The sequence below is a fragment of the Convolutriloba macropyga genome, chromosome 4 (assembly GCF_964194025.1).
Source record: "Convolutriloba macropyga chromosome 4, txConMacr16.3, whole genome shotgun sequence".
NCBI classification, from domain to species: domain Eukaryota; kingdom Metazoa; phylum Xenacoelomorpha; order Acoela; family Convolutidae; genus Convolutriloba; species Convolutriloba macropyga.
The window spans coordinates 41,611,988-41,626,691 of NC_134471.1; the positions used below are offsets into that span (position 1 = coordinate 41,611,988).

Genomic DNA, 14,704 nt, shown 5'->3' on the forward strand with positions numbered 1-14,704 from the left:
TACCGCTACCTAGGGCATAATGTTCTGTGAATTGTACCTATTAAGGTCAAATGTAATCTAAATTCCGCGTGTGTTTTGTTTTTTCACTGTACTGGTCTCCTTATTTGCAGGCCAATATCACGCATCTACGGGTAATTGAGCTTCGTTGAGAAATCCTTGAGTTTGTGTTTCGGAAAAGGAGTTATATTGATCTCTTGGCTACTACCGATGCAATTCCTATCGCATTATCAACTCTTGAGCTGTGATCTGAAGTTTTTTGCGACTATTGTCAGATGTAACAGTTGTGTTCATTTTGATTATTGTTTCACTGTCAAGAAGAGTTTTACGAAGTGAGAAAAAGTGGTATCAAGTTTGAATTGCAAAATCAAAGCAATCACAGACTACTTATTTTAATCGTATTACTTCCTTGGTCAATGATTTTAATGACATCAGTGAGTTAATATTCTGTGCCCCCCAAACAACTACAAATCGTTTGTAATTTTCCATAAAATTACGTAATATAAAATATGATTTGACAAGAACATGTACGTAGTCAATCAAATGCCACTGTGTCGTTTGCAGATGTTGATTTTAAGATGTTATGTTGATTTTCATATTTTCATTTTTTTAAAAAAAATTATCCTTTACCTTCTGTAAAGATTAAATTAATTATTGTCAGAATTCGGTTCCTGGTAAATTTAAGTCTTTACCAGTCTTTAAATTTAAGTCCATTACTACTACTAATACTATTGCTGCTGCTTGTGATCACTCATAAAGTATATACATAAAGATAAGTTAAAATGCCCCCCCCCCCCCCCCCCCCCCCACCACCACCACCACCACCACCACCCACCACTTTATTCAACCACCATTTACATAGCTCGTTCCATTATTAATTGAATCGAATTGAAAATATTGCTCGTGCTCCCGGGGTTGAAGATAATATGCATCCACTAAGCTGAGGGGAAGGGGTGTTCACAGACGAAAAATAATATCAAAATGAAAGCTGCGAATTTTAAGGAGTGTATATGGCCTATTTTAGGGAGAAAATTTATAATAGCAAATGCGAGGACCGCTAATTGTGCTATAATCTACGCAAATGATGGCTTTTGCAACCTTACTGGATTCTCACGTTCAGACATCATGCAAAAGTCGTGCTGGTGCGAGTTCTTATACGGGCGACGCACAGCCCCATCAGCCGTGGCCGAAATGAAAAACGTGTATGCAGACCAAACTTGAGGTCAATTGTGAGATCACTCTCTATCGCCAAAATAGTAAGTCAATGAATGCAGTTATGCTAACTCGTCAAAATAACGTTATCACAAATCCTATGCCGACGTCGGACTTAATAAACGTTTAAGGTGTTTTTTTTTTAATTTCAGAGTCACACTTTCTATGCCAGGTGTTGATAGTGCCAGTCAAGAATGAACAAGAAGAGGTTGTCATGTTGGTGCTGGCCTTTGAAGAGATGGGGCCAGATAACCAGATACCCCTGGAAAGTCAACCCCCATTCAATAGGAAGTGTGAGTTTTTGTAGAACAAATCTAAACTAAATTGTTTGATAACGTCACTTCGAAATGTCAATCAACAGCATGCAAAAAACATACAATTGAGTGATAAATGTTTGCGCTTTAAATGAATTTCATTGTCTTCTCTGTCCTCGGGCATTCCGTACTATGATTATACTACAAAGTGAACGTCTCTTTTTTTCAACTTACGATATAGTTAAACTTAGTGAGACAAAAAACTGTTTAACTTGACAAAATTTCATTAATGGAGCCTCAACCCTCGATGAATGTTACCCTTGTGAGGAGAATGAAATCAAACATGTTTCCACAATTTATGATCTATCAAAACAGGCGTCTTAAGTCCGATAGTATAATTGTTTAAGCTTTCAATAATTTTTTGTGACAAATTTTAAAGTTACGGTTCTCGAATCACAAAATACCGTAACAGTAGCAGATGTTTTTCCGCATTTAACTCCAGCCAAAGTTATGTACGAAGTTATGAAAACAAAAACCTTTACTTATGAAACAAATGATTATTTCTCCACTATGCTTCCGACACCTATACCAGTTTTTTGGCGGCATTATAAGCTCAGTTCTTAGTTCAGTCATATTTGCAAAATGGGATCTGGAAGATGGATTTAATAAAACCTCCACAAAAAAGTTTCAAATCTGATCATCAACATTACAGGGGGATGAGTCTGCTAGTTATATGATCCTTAATTTTTGAAAGACCATATTGTATCATTTATGACTTATCAAGGCAAAAATTTATTTTAAGCAGTTTGGTTTCCAGTCAAATAAACGCCCAATCATTCAGGTAATTGATAATTTTGAATCGGCTAATCAAAATTAAAGCGCAAATTCCCGCAGTTTATATGGATTATGAAGAGGTTTTTGGCAAGGTACTTTTAACTCGTTGGTTACTAAACTGACGCGATTCAACTTTGACTTTGACTATATTACATTCTTTTGGAGCTAGCTCTTTGGCAACAAGCAAATAGTAAAAGTGAATGACTCTTGGTCATCTCAGAGCGTGCTCAGCTGTGCTGCAAGGTTCTGTTCTGGGTCCTCTGCTTTTTAATTTTTATAATTGACCTGTCCAGTATTCTTCTTGATTCTACACCCTGGATGTTTGCCGACAAATTGAGATTGCGTTCGAATTCACTGAATTTCCAATATGATTTAACAAATTGACAAACTGGAATTTGACAAATTGAACGAGAGAATAGCAAAAATTGATTTTGCAGATGACTTAATTGTGGAAAACGTAAAATTTCGGAATGAAGTGGGAGTCAGTTTCGATCGGATCTCAAACAATCTTATTGTTGAAAGGTTAAAGAAAGCATGTAGATGCTTTCCTAATCTGAAAAACAATTACTGCGGAACAATTTAAACTTTACCTATGCAGATCGATGATTTTACAGGTGCTGCTGTATGACCTTGAAGCGTGCGCATCTTAGTTGTCTAGATTAAAACAACTTGAATGTTTTCAAAAAATGTGTTTTATGGATATTTGAAACAAAAAATATGTACCTTTAGCTTCTGAAAAAACAAGATTACTCCAGGATTTGGACGAAGAGGTTTAATAGCATTCCAAAAATTCATTGTTCGACAAGTCATTTGATTTTTAATAGCCGCACAGCGATAGCTGGGGCTATTATTTGCCTTCTCTTGGTTTTTTTTATTTCGTCGCGATTTTTGTTACGACGATATGACGTCACAACCACTTCAAATTTGCTATTTGTTCATTCGTTCATGCAATTTCAGCTGAAGTGCGGGCGTGGCGTCATTTTTCGCTCTTAGTGGAGACAGTTTTTTCTTCATTCGCGTGATTAAATTTGGGTCACAATTGACTTAACCCACTCTCAAAAATGACTTCCTCACTTTGAAATTGACTTCTATTTAATTTAATTCAAAGAGATAAGGTCACATGGGTGTGTGTCACTCTAAATGAAGGTTATTTGAGAGCAGCTAATAGAGGCAGCAAAAACTTATACAGATTTTAAATCAAAATATAACATATCAGCCTTCATTGAAAAGACGATTTTTTGGTCTGCCTTTTTTTACTGTTTTTAATTGCTCTTGAACGAAGTTCATAGCAATTATTGTAAACGTGTGTGTCTTTTTTATGCAAAATTTTTGCTTGACTATTTTGACTTCTCGAGTGACTTTTACGCCCTTGACTTTTTGCGTTTCGCGTGATCTAAAATCCTCTCTCAATCACAATTTCAAGCAGCTGAACTCAATTGAGGGCAATTTAATACTTAAAGTCAACTGAAAAGTGCGCCGAAACTGCTGGCATTTTTTTACTTTAAATCTTAATAGTGCTATATCTTAACCTCTAATGTTTGTTATTTGAAGCCCACTATTGAACTTCTTTGTCCCATTTAGGCTCCCTCCCCCCCCCCCCCCCCGACTGAAGCAAGCTGCAATTGATTAGAGCTCATGCTAGTCGTTCGAGAGTAATTCTTCCGACGTTTAGTCGGTTATGTTATTGAGACTGCAGATCTACGAAGCTATTGCGGCCATTTTCTGGCAATCTGCCAGCTATGATAGTTTCTTGCTGTTGTTTTAAATGTTGCTGTTTGAGAAGTATTCTTCACAATTTTTGGTGGTCTCTCGATCGACCATTTACAAGTTTTTCTCACTCTCCCTCGTTAAAAATGTGACCGAAGGTCTCCAAAAAATGGGATCAATGATCAGAGGCACAACTTTTTTGCAGTTGGAAATTGCATGTTTTGAATATTTATCTGTGTTCAGAATTTGAATCAAATGTTGGATCTAGTTTTTTTTTAAAAAATTTAACTACAAACATTCAAATCAAAACGTGAGGAAGGAGAAATGGGTTGCAGAGAGACTATGTTCAATTATAGAGAGTTTTAAATTTTTCGCATTTTGGAGAGCAACTTGGGTGTTTTAATCTTTGCAATGTTTCGTTGATATTTTGAAGTATTTCAAACGTACAGATTTCAGAATTTTGATTATAGATTACGTAATATAATTTCCTATGTTGCCACAAATAATTAATAGCCGCGGCAGCAATTCCAGGCGGCGTTTATTGCGCTCCTAAATTTTTTTAATCGTCTAACAGATTTTTGTTTTGTCTTACCCTGAATTTTTGGAATTGACTTTTTCAATGACTTCTTTGACTTCTACTGCTTTGCAGTTAAAATTTTTGTTCGTGACGTAATTTCTGCTTTTAGGTCAATTGCGTGACTTTATGAACATTTACTAATTAAAGGTCAATATTGCTTCTAAGTAGTGCCAAACTTATGCCCAAAATATGCCCTAATTCCTTAGTAATAGAGTCTTGAGTTTTTAATATTGAATATTAATTTTTAAAAAGCTTCATTAGGTCAAATGTGTCATAAAAATGACAGTCCGAATCTAGCCCGAAAAATCTAGTGGTCTATTAAAAAGCTGGTGGTCGATCTGTCAATCTTATTTCTTTAGTTGTTTCAGTGTATGGAAGGCCACAAGCGTCTATCGTGGCTATTTTCCGGCAATCTACCGGCTATGTTTAATTTTGGAGCCTAATTTCTGTTTTATGTTAATGATTGTTACAATATTTTGACAATTTAATTGAAGCTCAAAGTGCAAAATGCTTTAAATGCCGCTCAATTAACCCTAACACTCGAACTAATGAAGTGGACAACGTTTGGACTAAAAGCTGACATCGAAGCGTGTTAGGTTTGCATGTAATTTGCTTCGAACTGAAACGGGACAATTCTAAAGCCTGATATTTAAGGGTTCTTTTACCGTACCATACACGCTAATGTATCATTGTTTTTTAAAAATTTGGCTTTCAATGTTAGGATTGTTCCGTCCCCCCAAGCTTAGTGTGTGCAAAATACTGATTATCATTAGCGCACGTGCCATATTTTGGCATAATGATTTGCTATGTAATGGCACGTGCTCTCTATCTGGGGGTGCATAATGTGCGGGGGATTACTATTACCAAATGAAAATGTGAGTTAAGCTACTATCAGCAGCACCATGTACTTGACCATGTTATGCCACCATGTTTGTTTTGTATGAGATTGAGTGTGATGACTGATTTCAGTTTCTGTCTTTCAAACGCGCACTTCGCGCCTCCTCTCGCTTCCGATGACAAATTTGTCGCAGCGTAGGTCTACACTACTACACCTTCACACCACGTACCCCTACCCCTCCCCATGCAGGGGAAAGGACATTCGATCGAAGGGACAGTAAATCTAATATTTTACTTTTGAAACAGTAACTCGAATATTCCGCCTATATTCTCTGTAAATTAGGATCTACGCCTAAAAGAGGTCAGCTCCTCTGGTCATTTGAACGCTATATTGAAGATAGGCCGTCTTTCAATTGACTATAATTTTTCAATTGCAGAAATCTTGGATGTTATAATGTTAATCAAATGCCCAACTAAATTTTGCCCACATTTTTTTTCCAAAATTGAGATAAGCCTATTTTTGGATACGATTTAGTGGTATGACTGACCTGATATGAAGCTACCACAGACTGTTCTGACTCGACAAATTACACATTTGCTTAATGAGAAATCGAAAAGGCCACTTGCAACGCTCTACTGGTCTCTTTTTACTCACCCATTGAGAATTTATCACGAATGGAAATTATCTTGAGGCATATGTGGGGCCAGGAAAATTGCATTTGAATGGAGCATTCGCCAACTATAATATTTGAAACGAACCATGATTAATTGCTCTCGAACAAAAATTGAATCATTTATTGTTGGTGTTTTCTTGAGGTTTTTCGAATCGAAGATGAGTATTGGTTTTCTATCGGTCTTTTTATAATTCAAAGAATGCAAATTGTTTTGAGGCGTTGTCTTTTAACGACTCAAAGAGAAGTATTGGAGAAATGTATTTTTTGTGCATGGGAAATTAAGCAAAACTCGAGATTATGCAAACGCAATTTTTGTAGCCACTAGGCGAAAGTTTTTCTAAGGTTTCGTGGACATTAACCGAATACCAATTAAAATACGTAAAAGCGGTACTTCGAAGTCCACTTATAAAGTACTCCGCTATTAAGTACTCAAAAGTCCATAACAATTGTCTTGTTATGGTCCATATAAAAGTCCATAACATGCAAATGAGTAAACGAAGCACGTGTAAAATGTACCGTTTTTGCTAACTAATTCTGACCCTGGTTAACATTCGGGCAATGATATATGGCAAAAAATGGGGGGGCATGAGCAAAAGCTCACTGCTTTACCTTTAATAATTTAGAGTTATGGTGCGTAGGAAAATTCAGAAAAATGTTGCCATAAATGATGGATGGACATGAAATGAACTGCTGCAAATGTTGAATATTGCAAAAAAAATTGTGGGCGTTTTTAAAATTTACTACCATGTAGACATATGTTAGAGATACTTGATTGCTTCATTTCCTCAAGCGGATTTTGAGATAGCGCTTCTAAGTGTTCTAAATGAAATTCGCTTAATTCTCACAAAACTTTAGTTAAAATTTTAGCCTGATAGCTACAAAGAATGTGTTCACCTAATCGAGTTTTCGCCTTATATTCCATCTTTTTTCGAAGCAGTTTTACTGTAGTAAATTTTTAAGCTGGTTATGTCAGGCTTAGAAAAATTTGGAGTGCTTTGGGTGTTGAACAGAATTGGAGAGTGGAGCGAAAGGCGAGTCGTACCAATACGAGTGTGTGCACCTCGCCTATGAGTTGTCCTCTGAATACGAGTGTTCAGACGAAATGGCGCGATGTCAAGTCCTACAATTTACGCGAATTTGTTTTTAACAGTTTCACTGCGATAGTTGGCGCTATTATTGGCCTGCTCTTGGTTTTTTTCATCGTTAAGATTTTTGTTACGACCATATCACTTCAAATCTGCTTTTTGTTAATTCGTTCATGCAATTTCAACCAAATTGCGTGTATGACATCATTTTTCACTCTTAATGGAGTGAATTTTTTTGCCTATCGCGTGATTAAATTTGGTCACACGTGACTGACCTCACTCTCAAAAATGACTTCCTCACTATCAAAATGACTTTTTTTTACTTTAATTCGATGAGATGAAGTCAAGTGAGTATGTATCACTCTGTAGGAAGTTGATTTGAGAACAGTTAGTAGAAGCAGCAATAAATCATACAGATTCCCTATCAAAATCTAACATCTCAGCATTTGAAAAAAATGTGTTCTATTTCTTTACTGTCTTTTTGAGATCGCAAATCTACAAAGTTGTTGCGGATAGTTTCTGGCAATCTCTCAGCTATGTTGTTTAGATTAAGTTTCGTCAAAACTTGTCCAGCACTACCAAACGTTTGAACAGTTTTTCCGCTGTAACTAAAAGCGTTTAATTCATTCTTGTAATTCCTAGTCAGTGTCAAAATTAGTTTTCTGTTCTGTCGCCTGTTTTCATAGTTGGTATTTATTAAGGTGGTTACGTTTTAGTGAGCTCCAAAACCCTGAAAAAATAGCTTTTGATTAACACTGCATCGGTATTTAAACATCTGGAATTGAGTTTTCTTGAGAGCCTATTTATGCGTTTCAAGTGCAAACTCAGCTCAAATTTCATAATTGTTTTGGCTTTTTTCAATAGTTTCTTCATTTCTGGATTTTTTAATCAAATTTTTTGGCAATCAGTCAATATATATATATATATATATATATATATATATATATATATGTATATATATATATATATATATATATATATATATATATATATATACAAACGTCGCTACAATAATTTGCGCATTGAATGCTTCTGTATTTTATGAGGGTGTTTTTATTTATACATAGTAATCCGATCTTAACGTTTTTTGTCCAAGTTTGTTTGTTCCAGTTTTTTGTTTCTATTTCAGTTCGATTTTTAAGCACAAGGCTGTTGCTGCTATCTGAGTGGCTAACATGTCTTGTTATTGATAAATAAACTTTTGCCGACGTTAAGCGTCTAAAATCAATGAAAATTTGTTTATTAATTGAATTTTTAACAACATTTCGACAATGTAGTTAAAATATTTCATTGATTTCAATCTGCGATTATCTCTAACTGAACTATCAATGATAAACAAAATGTTTTTGTTTTTAATTGTCGCCTTTAGCTTCTCAACGGCTATTATTTAGGCGCTCTCCTTTTTTTAATTCGTTTTTACCTTTTGATCACATAAGTTTTAAGTCACGACTTTCACGTTTGACTTCTGACTTACCTCACTCACTGTTTCAACTGAATGGTTTTTAAATCCATTCACTCGATAAATTGCACAATATTGTGAAGAGTAAAATCAAAAGAAACGGGATAAACCGATAAAGCCCGGTCACTTAGTGAAAGTGCATTAGGTCAAAGTTCATTAGAATGATTGCTAGCTAACATTAGTTTTAACCTTAGAAGCCTTCAGTTTAGAAATTGATAAAAGTACAATTTTAGAATACGACTGAAACTGCGCACCGAATTACGACACTTTTGAGACTTTGAAAAAATCTGTCAATTCCTATCTTTTTTAAATAGCCTCGAAGCGATGGCGGCTTTATTTGGGACATCGTGTTTTTTACAATTCAAAGAATTTGAATTGTATTGGGGCGCTGTCTTCTTTTTTTTTAAGATCTGTTCACACATTTTCATGATTTTTGAAGTCAAATTGGAGTGGTGATTTTGGTCACGCCGAAACAGGAAATGGAGCGAAAAAGCGAGTGGTCTTGCGGCGTGAATTTTTTTAGCTCTAATTTTAAAGTAGAGTGAGAAAATGGTGTTTGAACAAAAATTCGATTTCTCGGTAGTAGTTTTTTGTTCACATGCGGCAATTCCACTCTGATTTTTACCGTTTTTTCGATTTTTTGGATCGGATTTTTTTCTAAATGGTTTTCCCAATCCATTCACAGCTCATTCTAGGCCTAGTTTTTGTTTGAATTGAATTTTCATTTCTCGCTAGTGGTTTTTTTTGTTCACATGCGGCATTTTGACTTTGATTTTCTGTTTTTTTTCCTATTTTTTATCTTATTTTTTTTAAATGGTTTTCTCAATTCACTCATAGTCCATTCTTGTTCTAGTTTTTCTGTTTAGTCAATGAAAATTCTTTGAATTGTACGTCAGGACTTGTCCTGCTATGTTTTTTTAATTCGTCGTCTCCATAGATGATTCTTACGACCTGAATTCTTGGAATTGACTTTTTCAATGACTTCAGTGACTTCAACTGCTTTTCAGTAAAAATTTGTGTGCGTGACGTCATTTCTGCTTTTAGGTCGATTGCGTGACTTAGCTCACTCAAAAAATGACTACTGAACTCACTTATGGAACTTTATTTTATGAACATTTACTAGTTAAAGATCATTTGTGTGCATCTAAGTAGTGCCAAACCTATATGCCCTAATTCTTGTGTATTAGTCTTGAGTTTTTGATTTCGAATATTAATTTTGAAAAAGCTCTTCTTTTCAAGGTTTTTTCCTTATAGACCGTATGTGTCATAAAATTGACAATCTGAATATAACCCAAAATGTTTAGTGGTCTATTAAAGGACTGGTGGTCGACTTGTCAATCCTATTTCTTTAGTTGTTTCAATCCATGGAATACCACAAGCGTCTATCGCGGCTATTTTCCAGCAATCTGCCGGCTTTTTTATTGTTCTGTTTCAATTGGGTTGTGGCAAGCGGGTCAACGACGGCTATTTTCCGCTATGTTGGTACTTAAATCAGTTCGTGTTTGAAAATTTAAAATTGTGAAGTTATTGCTATTTTTTCTACAATGCGTTCATATCCTGTGCATTCTATCATTTGGCACGGTTTTATTTCTCGCATATATTTATGCTGAGTTTTTCAATAACCTATATTTTCTTTCCCTCTACTCTACTTTCATGAGTTGTTAACTAAAAGTTTTAAGATTTGTTCCTATTTTCGTCGATTTTTGCATCTAATTTGATTTAACATCACGCAGCTAAGAATTTGCTTTCGTTACTTGTTTATTTTTTACTGAGATTAAGGAATGATTTTATTGGTATTCATTTTTTGTGACGTTTGGGGCGTGAATTTGATTATAAACAATTTTCTGCCTTTAATATTAATCGGTTTACTTTGTCTGTACTGAAGTTTTTTTTGGTGTAGTTTGAATTCGATTTAACTAATATATTTTCATTGAGAGAAATAATTGTTTTCTTTTTGAGATGCTGTATTGCCACAAAGAAAAGGGTATTGTTTCCTTGAGACTTAAATTTCTTTTTCAAATCAGTTTAGTTTCTTAGAATGTGATCTGCCATGCGCATCCGCAGTATTTCTTTTGGGTCACGGCGTTAATTTCAGATTTGAGACCAGCTGTTGAGACCAGTCACTTCGTTACAGCTGTTAACCAGCTAATTTTTTATCTATCTTAAATGATTCGGCTATTGTTCAACGTTACCAACCAGATATGTTTCTCAAACTTAGTTGTTTCATGATTTTTTGCGTCTCAATCTTTTTTCAGTCTCAATTTAAATTTATGTAGATTTTTGTGTCGTGTCTGAATTAAGAAAAAAATGTTTTTTTTTGCATGCTTCAAATTCGTAAATGCTGAATGAAATTTTTCTCGTTACCGAAAAGTTGAACTGTGGTGAGGTAGAGAATAATTCTTTTCAGACAAGACAGTGGTTTGGGATGCAATTATGGTTCTCTTTCGGGAAAATGTGACGCTTCGAGTCACTTCTTGAAGTCTGCCGGCTATTTTTTTGATGCAAAATTTTTCGGATGACCAATTTTGCGACGACGGTATGGCTTAGAGTTTAAGATGTGAGACTCCCATCATGGAATTTGGGGGTTTGAACCCCTCTAAGATGTTTTTTTGCACCCATTAAAAAACTGTTATGCTACACCCCCTCCTAGTTAAAAGGTTCCGCCCGTCGTTCGAGAGCAATTCATTAGACATGAGGAGGTTTAGGTTTATTATTAACAACGACAATAAGTTCTGTTTTAAAATGCGCATGAAAACTTGCTTTTTAATTCTTATCTTTTTGGTTTACTGTCTTTCGATTTTTTGTCCTTCCCCTCCCTCCCACTTCAGCGAAGCAACAGTCGCAGAATAGCAGCGAGGGATACGCCCTGTTCTCATTTCCACTTAACCACTCCCACCTCCCCTCGCCCCCGCCCACTTGAACATGTACCTTAACAAAATTGGTTTTTATCTCAACGATCTCTTAAGCACTTTATATTGGAGAACTCGGTTTTGAGTTCAAGGGGAGGAGCCTATTGAGTTTGTGTTATTTCAATATGAAATTTTGATGTGAAATATTGACGAGTGGAGAATAAAAAACATGCTTGTCATGAATTGAATTTCTATGATAGAAAGTAAACTTCTGAAAAACTATACGTCCCTCCCCGCCCATTACCTGGTAGAATACAATCATCTTTAGCTAATTTTACTATCGTCTCTTCTTAGAAAGAGATTGTACAGACGTTTTGCGGAGCAAAACTACGCGTTAGTTTGTTCACTGAATCTTGAAAAACAAACCTGTCGCGAAATTCAAAAACTTAAGTAGTTTTACGTTTCTGTGAGGTCGTGTGGAAATGAACGGAAATGTGATGTATGACACCGATAGAATGAACTGTTTCTAGCGAGTTTAACGTTTAGAAAATTAAGGCTGCTCAAAATTGCGTGTTAGGACGAATTAAAGTTAAAAAGTGCTTGTATTGAAGCGGAGTTCGTCAACTGTGTTTAATGACGTGAATTTGATGGAAACAGTTCAAGCTCTCTTGTATAATCTCGTTGTGGTAAAGTCTGTCGCCTTTCAATCTGTCTTTGTCCAAAATGTTATCATCAAATCTAGTCTTTCTCATCAAATCTAGTCAAATAAAAACAGCAACAGCGTCATTTGTTTTCTCCCCCCCCCCCCCCCGTGGAATATGACCAAATGTGATTGAACAGACATACATAATTTGTAATGACAAGTTAAACCTTTATGACTGTATGAAATGTTAATTTCAGTCCAGAATTGCATAATTTGTTCAAATAGTTGTATGAAAGCAACCGTTTTTTATGGGGTGAGCGGAAGCATCCGTTTCGTTTCATAATTGCATTTCCATCGACAAAACCAACCCATTTCCATTACTATTTGACCGATCAACTGTAGCGCGCCTTATTAATGGAACACAGCTCAATGAAGTATAGGGAAATTGTATTTGTATGTGTTTTATTGTGATTACCTAACAAACCAAATCAACTTTATTGTAGTGAACGTAACATTGTTTAGACTCTTATTATAATCAAGTTGATGTCATTGATATTGAGAACTGCATTGTTGTTGAGTTGTACGTCGTGTAATGAGCTAATATTATTTGTAGAGGGTGTCCGTTAATTGCTTTTCTGTACTAAAGTCAATTGTTGTTTCAACCTAAGTGCTTCCTAAGAGTAGATGTTAAGTTAAGTTTGTGTTGTCTTTTCAGTACAGAGCAAGTTCCCCAATGTGAGGTCAAAGTCAAGCAGTAGCTGGTCTGGCAAGAGATCCCTGTCAGTTGTGCAGCCACCCACCATCACCAAAACGTCCATTGGAGATAGGTCCGGCTAATAATGATACTTATTAACAGCCGCCGTCAGCCTCTCAAACGGCTATTATTTAGGCGCTCTCCTTTTTTTTACAATTCAAAGAATTTGAATTGTATTGGGGAGCTGTCTTTTTTTAAGATCTGTTTGCACATTTTCATGATTTTTGAGGTTAGATTGGAGTAGTGAATTTAGCCACGCCGAAGCAGGAAGTCGAGCGAAAAAGCGAGTGGTTTTGCGGTGTGAATTTTTTCCGCTCTAATTTTAAAGTAGAGTGAGAAAACGGTGTTTGATCAAAAATTCGCTTTCTCGCTAGTGGTTTTTTTTGTTCCGTGTGGCAATTTCACTTTGATATTTACTGTTTTTTCGATTTTTTGGATCGAAATTTTTTTCTAAATGGTTTTCCCAATCCATTCATCGTTCGTTTTAGGCATAGTTTTTTTTGTTTCAACCGAATTTCTATTTCTCGGTAGTGTTTTTTGTTCATATAAGGCATTTTGACATTGATTTTCTGTTTTTTATCTGATTTTTTTTTCAGATATGGTTTTCCCAATTCACTCATAGTCCGTTCTAGGTCTAATTTAATGTTTAGTTAATGGAAATTCTTTTTGAATTGTTCGTCAGGACTCGTCCTGCTATGTTTTTTTCTTCGTCTTGCCCTGACTTTTTCAATGATTTCAGTGACTTCTACTGCTTTGCAGTTAAAATTTGTCTGCGTGACGTCATTTCTGCTTTTAGGTCGATTTTGTTGACCTTAGTGGTTATCATTTTGCATCCAAACTCGAAATACTTGAGAATGTAGCGTTAAGTTCTTCGAATTTCCCCCGTGTTTCTGATAGTCTGTGTAAACAAATAGATCGTTGCCTTTTACTGATTTGGCCGTTTAGACTAAGGAGAAGTAGGATTTGCAATTACGTCAAAGTCTACCGTTGAGTGGAGAATAAACAGTCCTTCAAATTTTAGGCTGTCTTCATGCAAAGCAGTTTTCCTAAAAACGAACTTTGCGGCTCATGTTTTTGCACACACACACATACGCGCGCTCGCACTCACGCACACTCACAGATCATTAAATATAAACGAGTTTGTTGACCTCAGCCGTTATCATTTTGCATCCAGTTTCAAAATACTTGACAATTTGGCTTTAAGTTTTTTGAATGTCCACAGTGTTTCTTATAGTGTATGTAAAAAAATAGTGGGGTGCCTTTCACTGATTGGGCCGTGTAGACTAAGAGGAAGTAGGAGTTGCAATTACGTCAAAGTCCACTGTTGAGAAGGGAATGAACAGTTTTAATTTTATGCTGTTCTTAGGCAAAGCAGTTTTCCGAAAAACAAACATTGTGGCTTTTTATGTTTTTTACACGCACGCACTCTCACACACTCACATCTCATTAAATTTAAACGATTTTTTTCACCTTACCCGTTATTATTTGCTTCCAAATTCAAAATACTTGAGAATTCCTCAAGTAGTTTGCTTGCTTTGATTGAAGAAGTTATGGGTGACTGGGGATATCTTGAGGACTGCTAACTTAAATAACACCAAGTATACTAATTCTGTAAATCAGATTTAAATTGCAGTAAACAGTTTAAATTTTTGGTATTGTTGGCTTTAGCACTTTCAGACGACAGATCTACGAAGCTTTCTTAGCTCTTTGCTGACAGTCTGCGATCCAAGTTCAATTGATTGCCCTCTCCGGGCGTATAAGCTATTAAATCAGCCTCAAACACTTTGACATTTCTGTTCTCCAACCTGAAAGGTTAAGTCCC

At 35.7% G+C, this 14,704-nt stretch overlaps 1 protein-coding gene across 1 annotated transcript in view; it reads left to right on the top strand.

The window, feature by feature from the left end:
• LOC142338076 (uncharacterized) overlaps positions 1-14,704 on the top strand; it is a 200,544-nt gene that overhangs the window by 13,456 nt on the left and 172,384 nt on the right. Inside the window, exons 2-6 of the mRNA XM_075387709.1 lie at positions 1,022-1,253; positions 1,362-1,502; positions 5,551-5,613; positions 11,840-11,878; positions 12,844-12,955. Of these exons, the coding sequence (XP_075243824.1) occupies positions 1,202-1,253; positions 1,362-1,502; positions 5,551-5,613; positions 11,840-11,878; positions 12,844-12,955 (407 nt within the window). The 5' untranslated portion in view covers positions 1,022-1,201. The remainder of the gene's footprint in view (positions 1-1,021; positions 1,254-1,361; positions 1,503-5,550; positions 5,614-11,839; positions 11,879-12,843; positions 12,956-14,704) is intronic.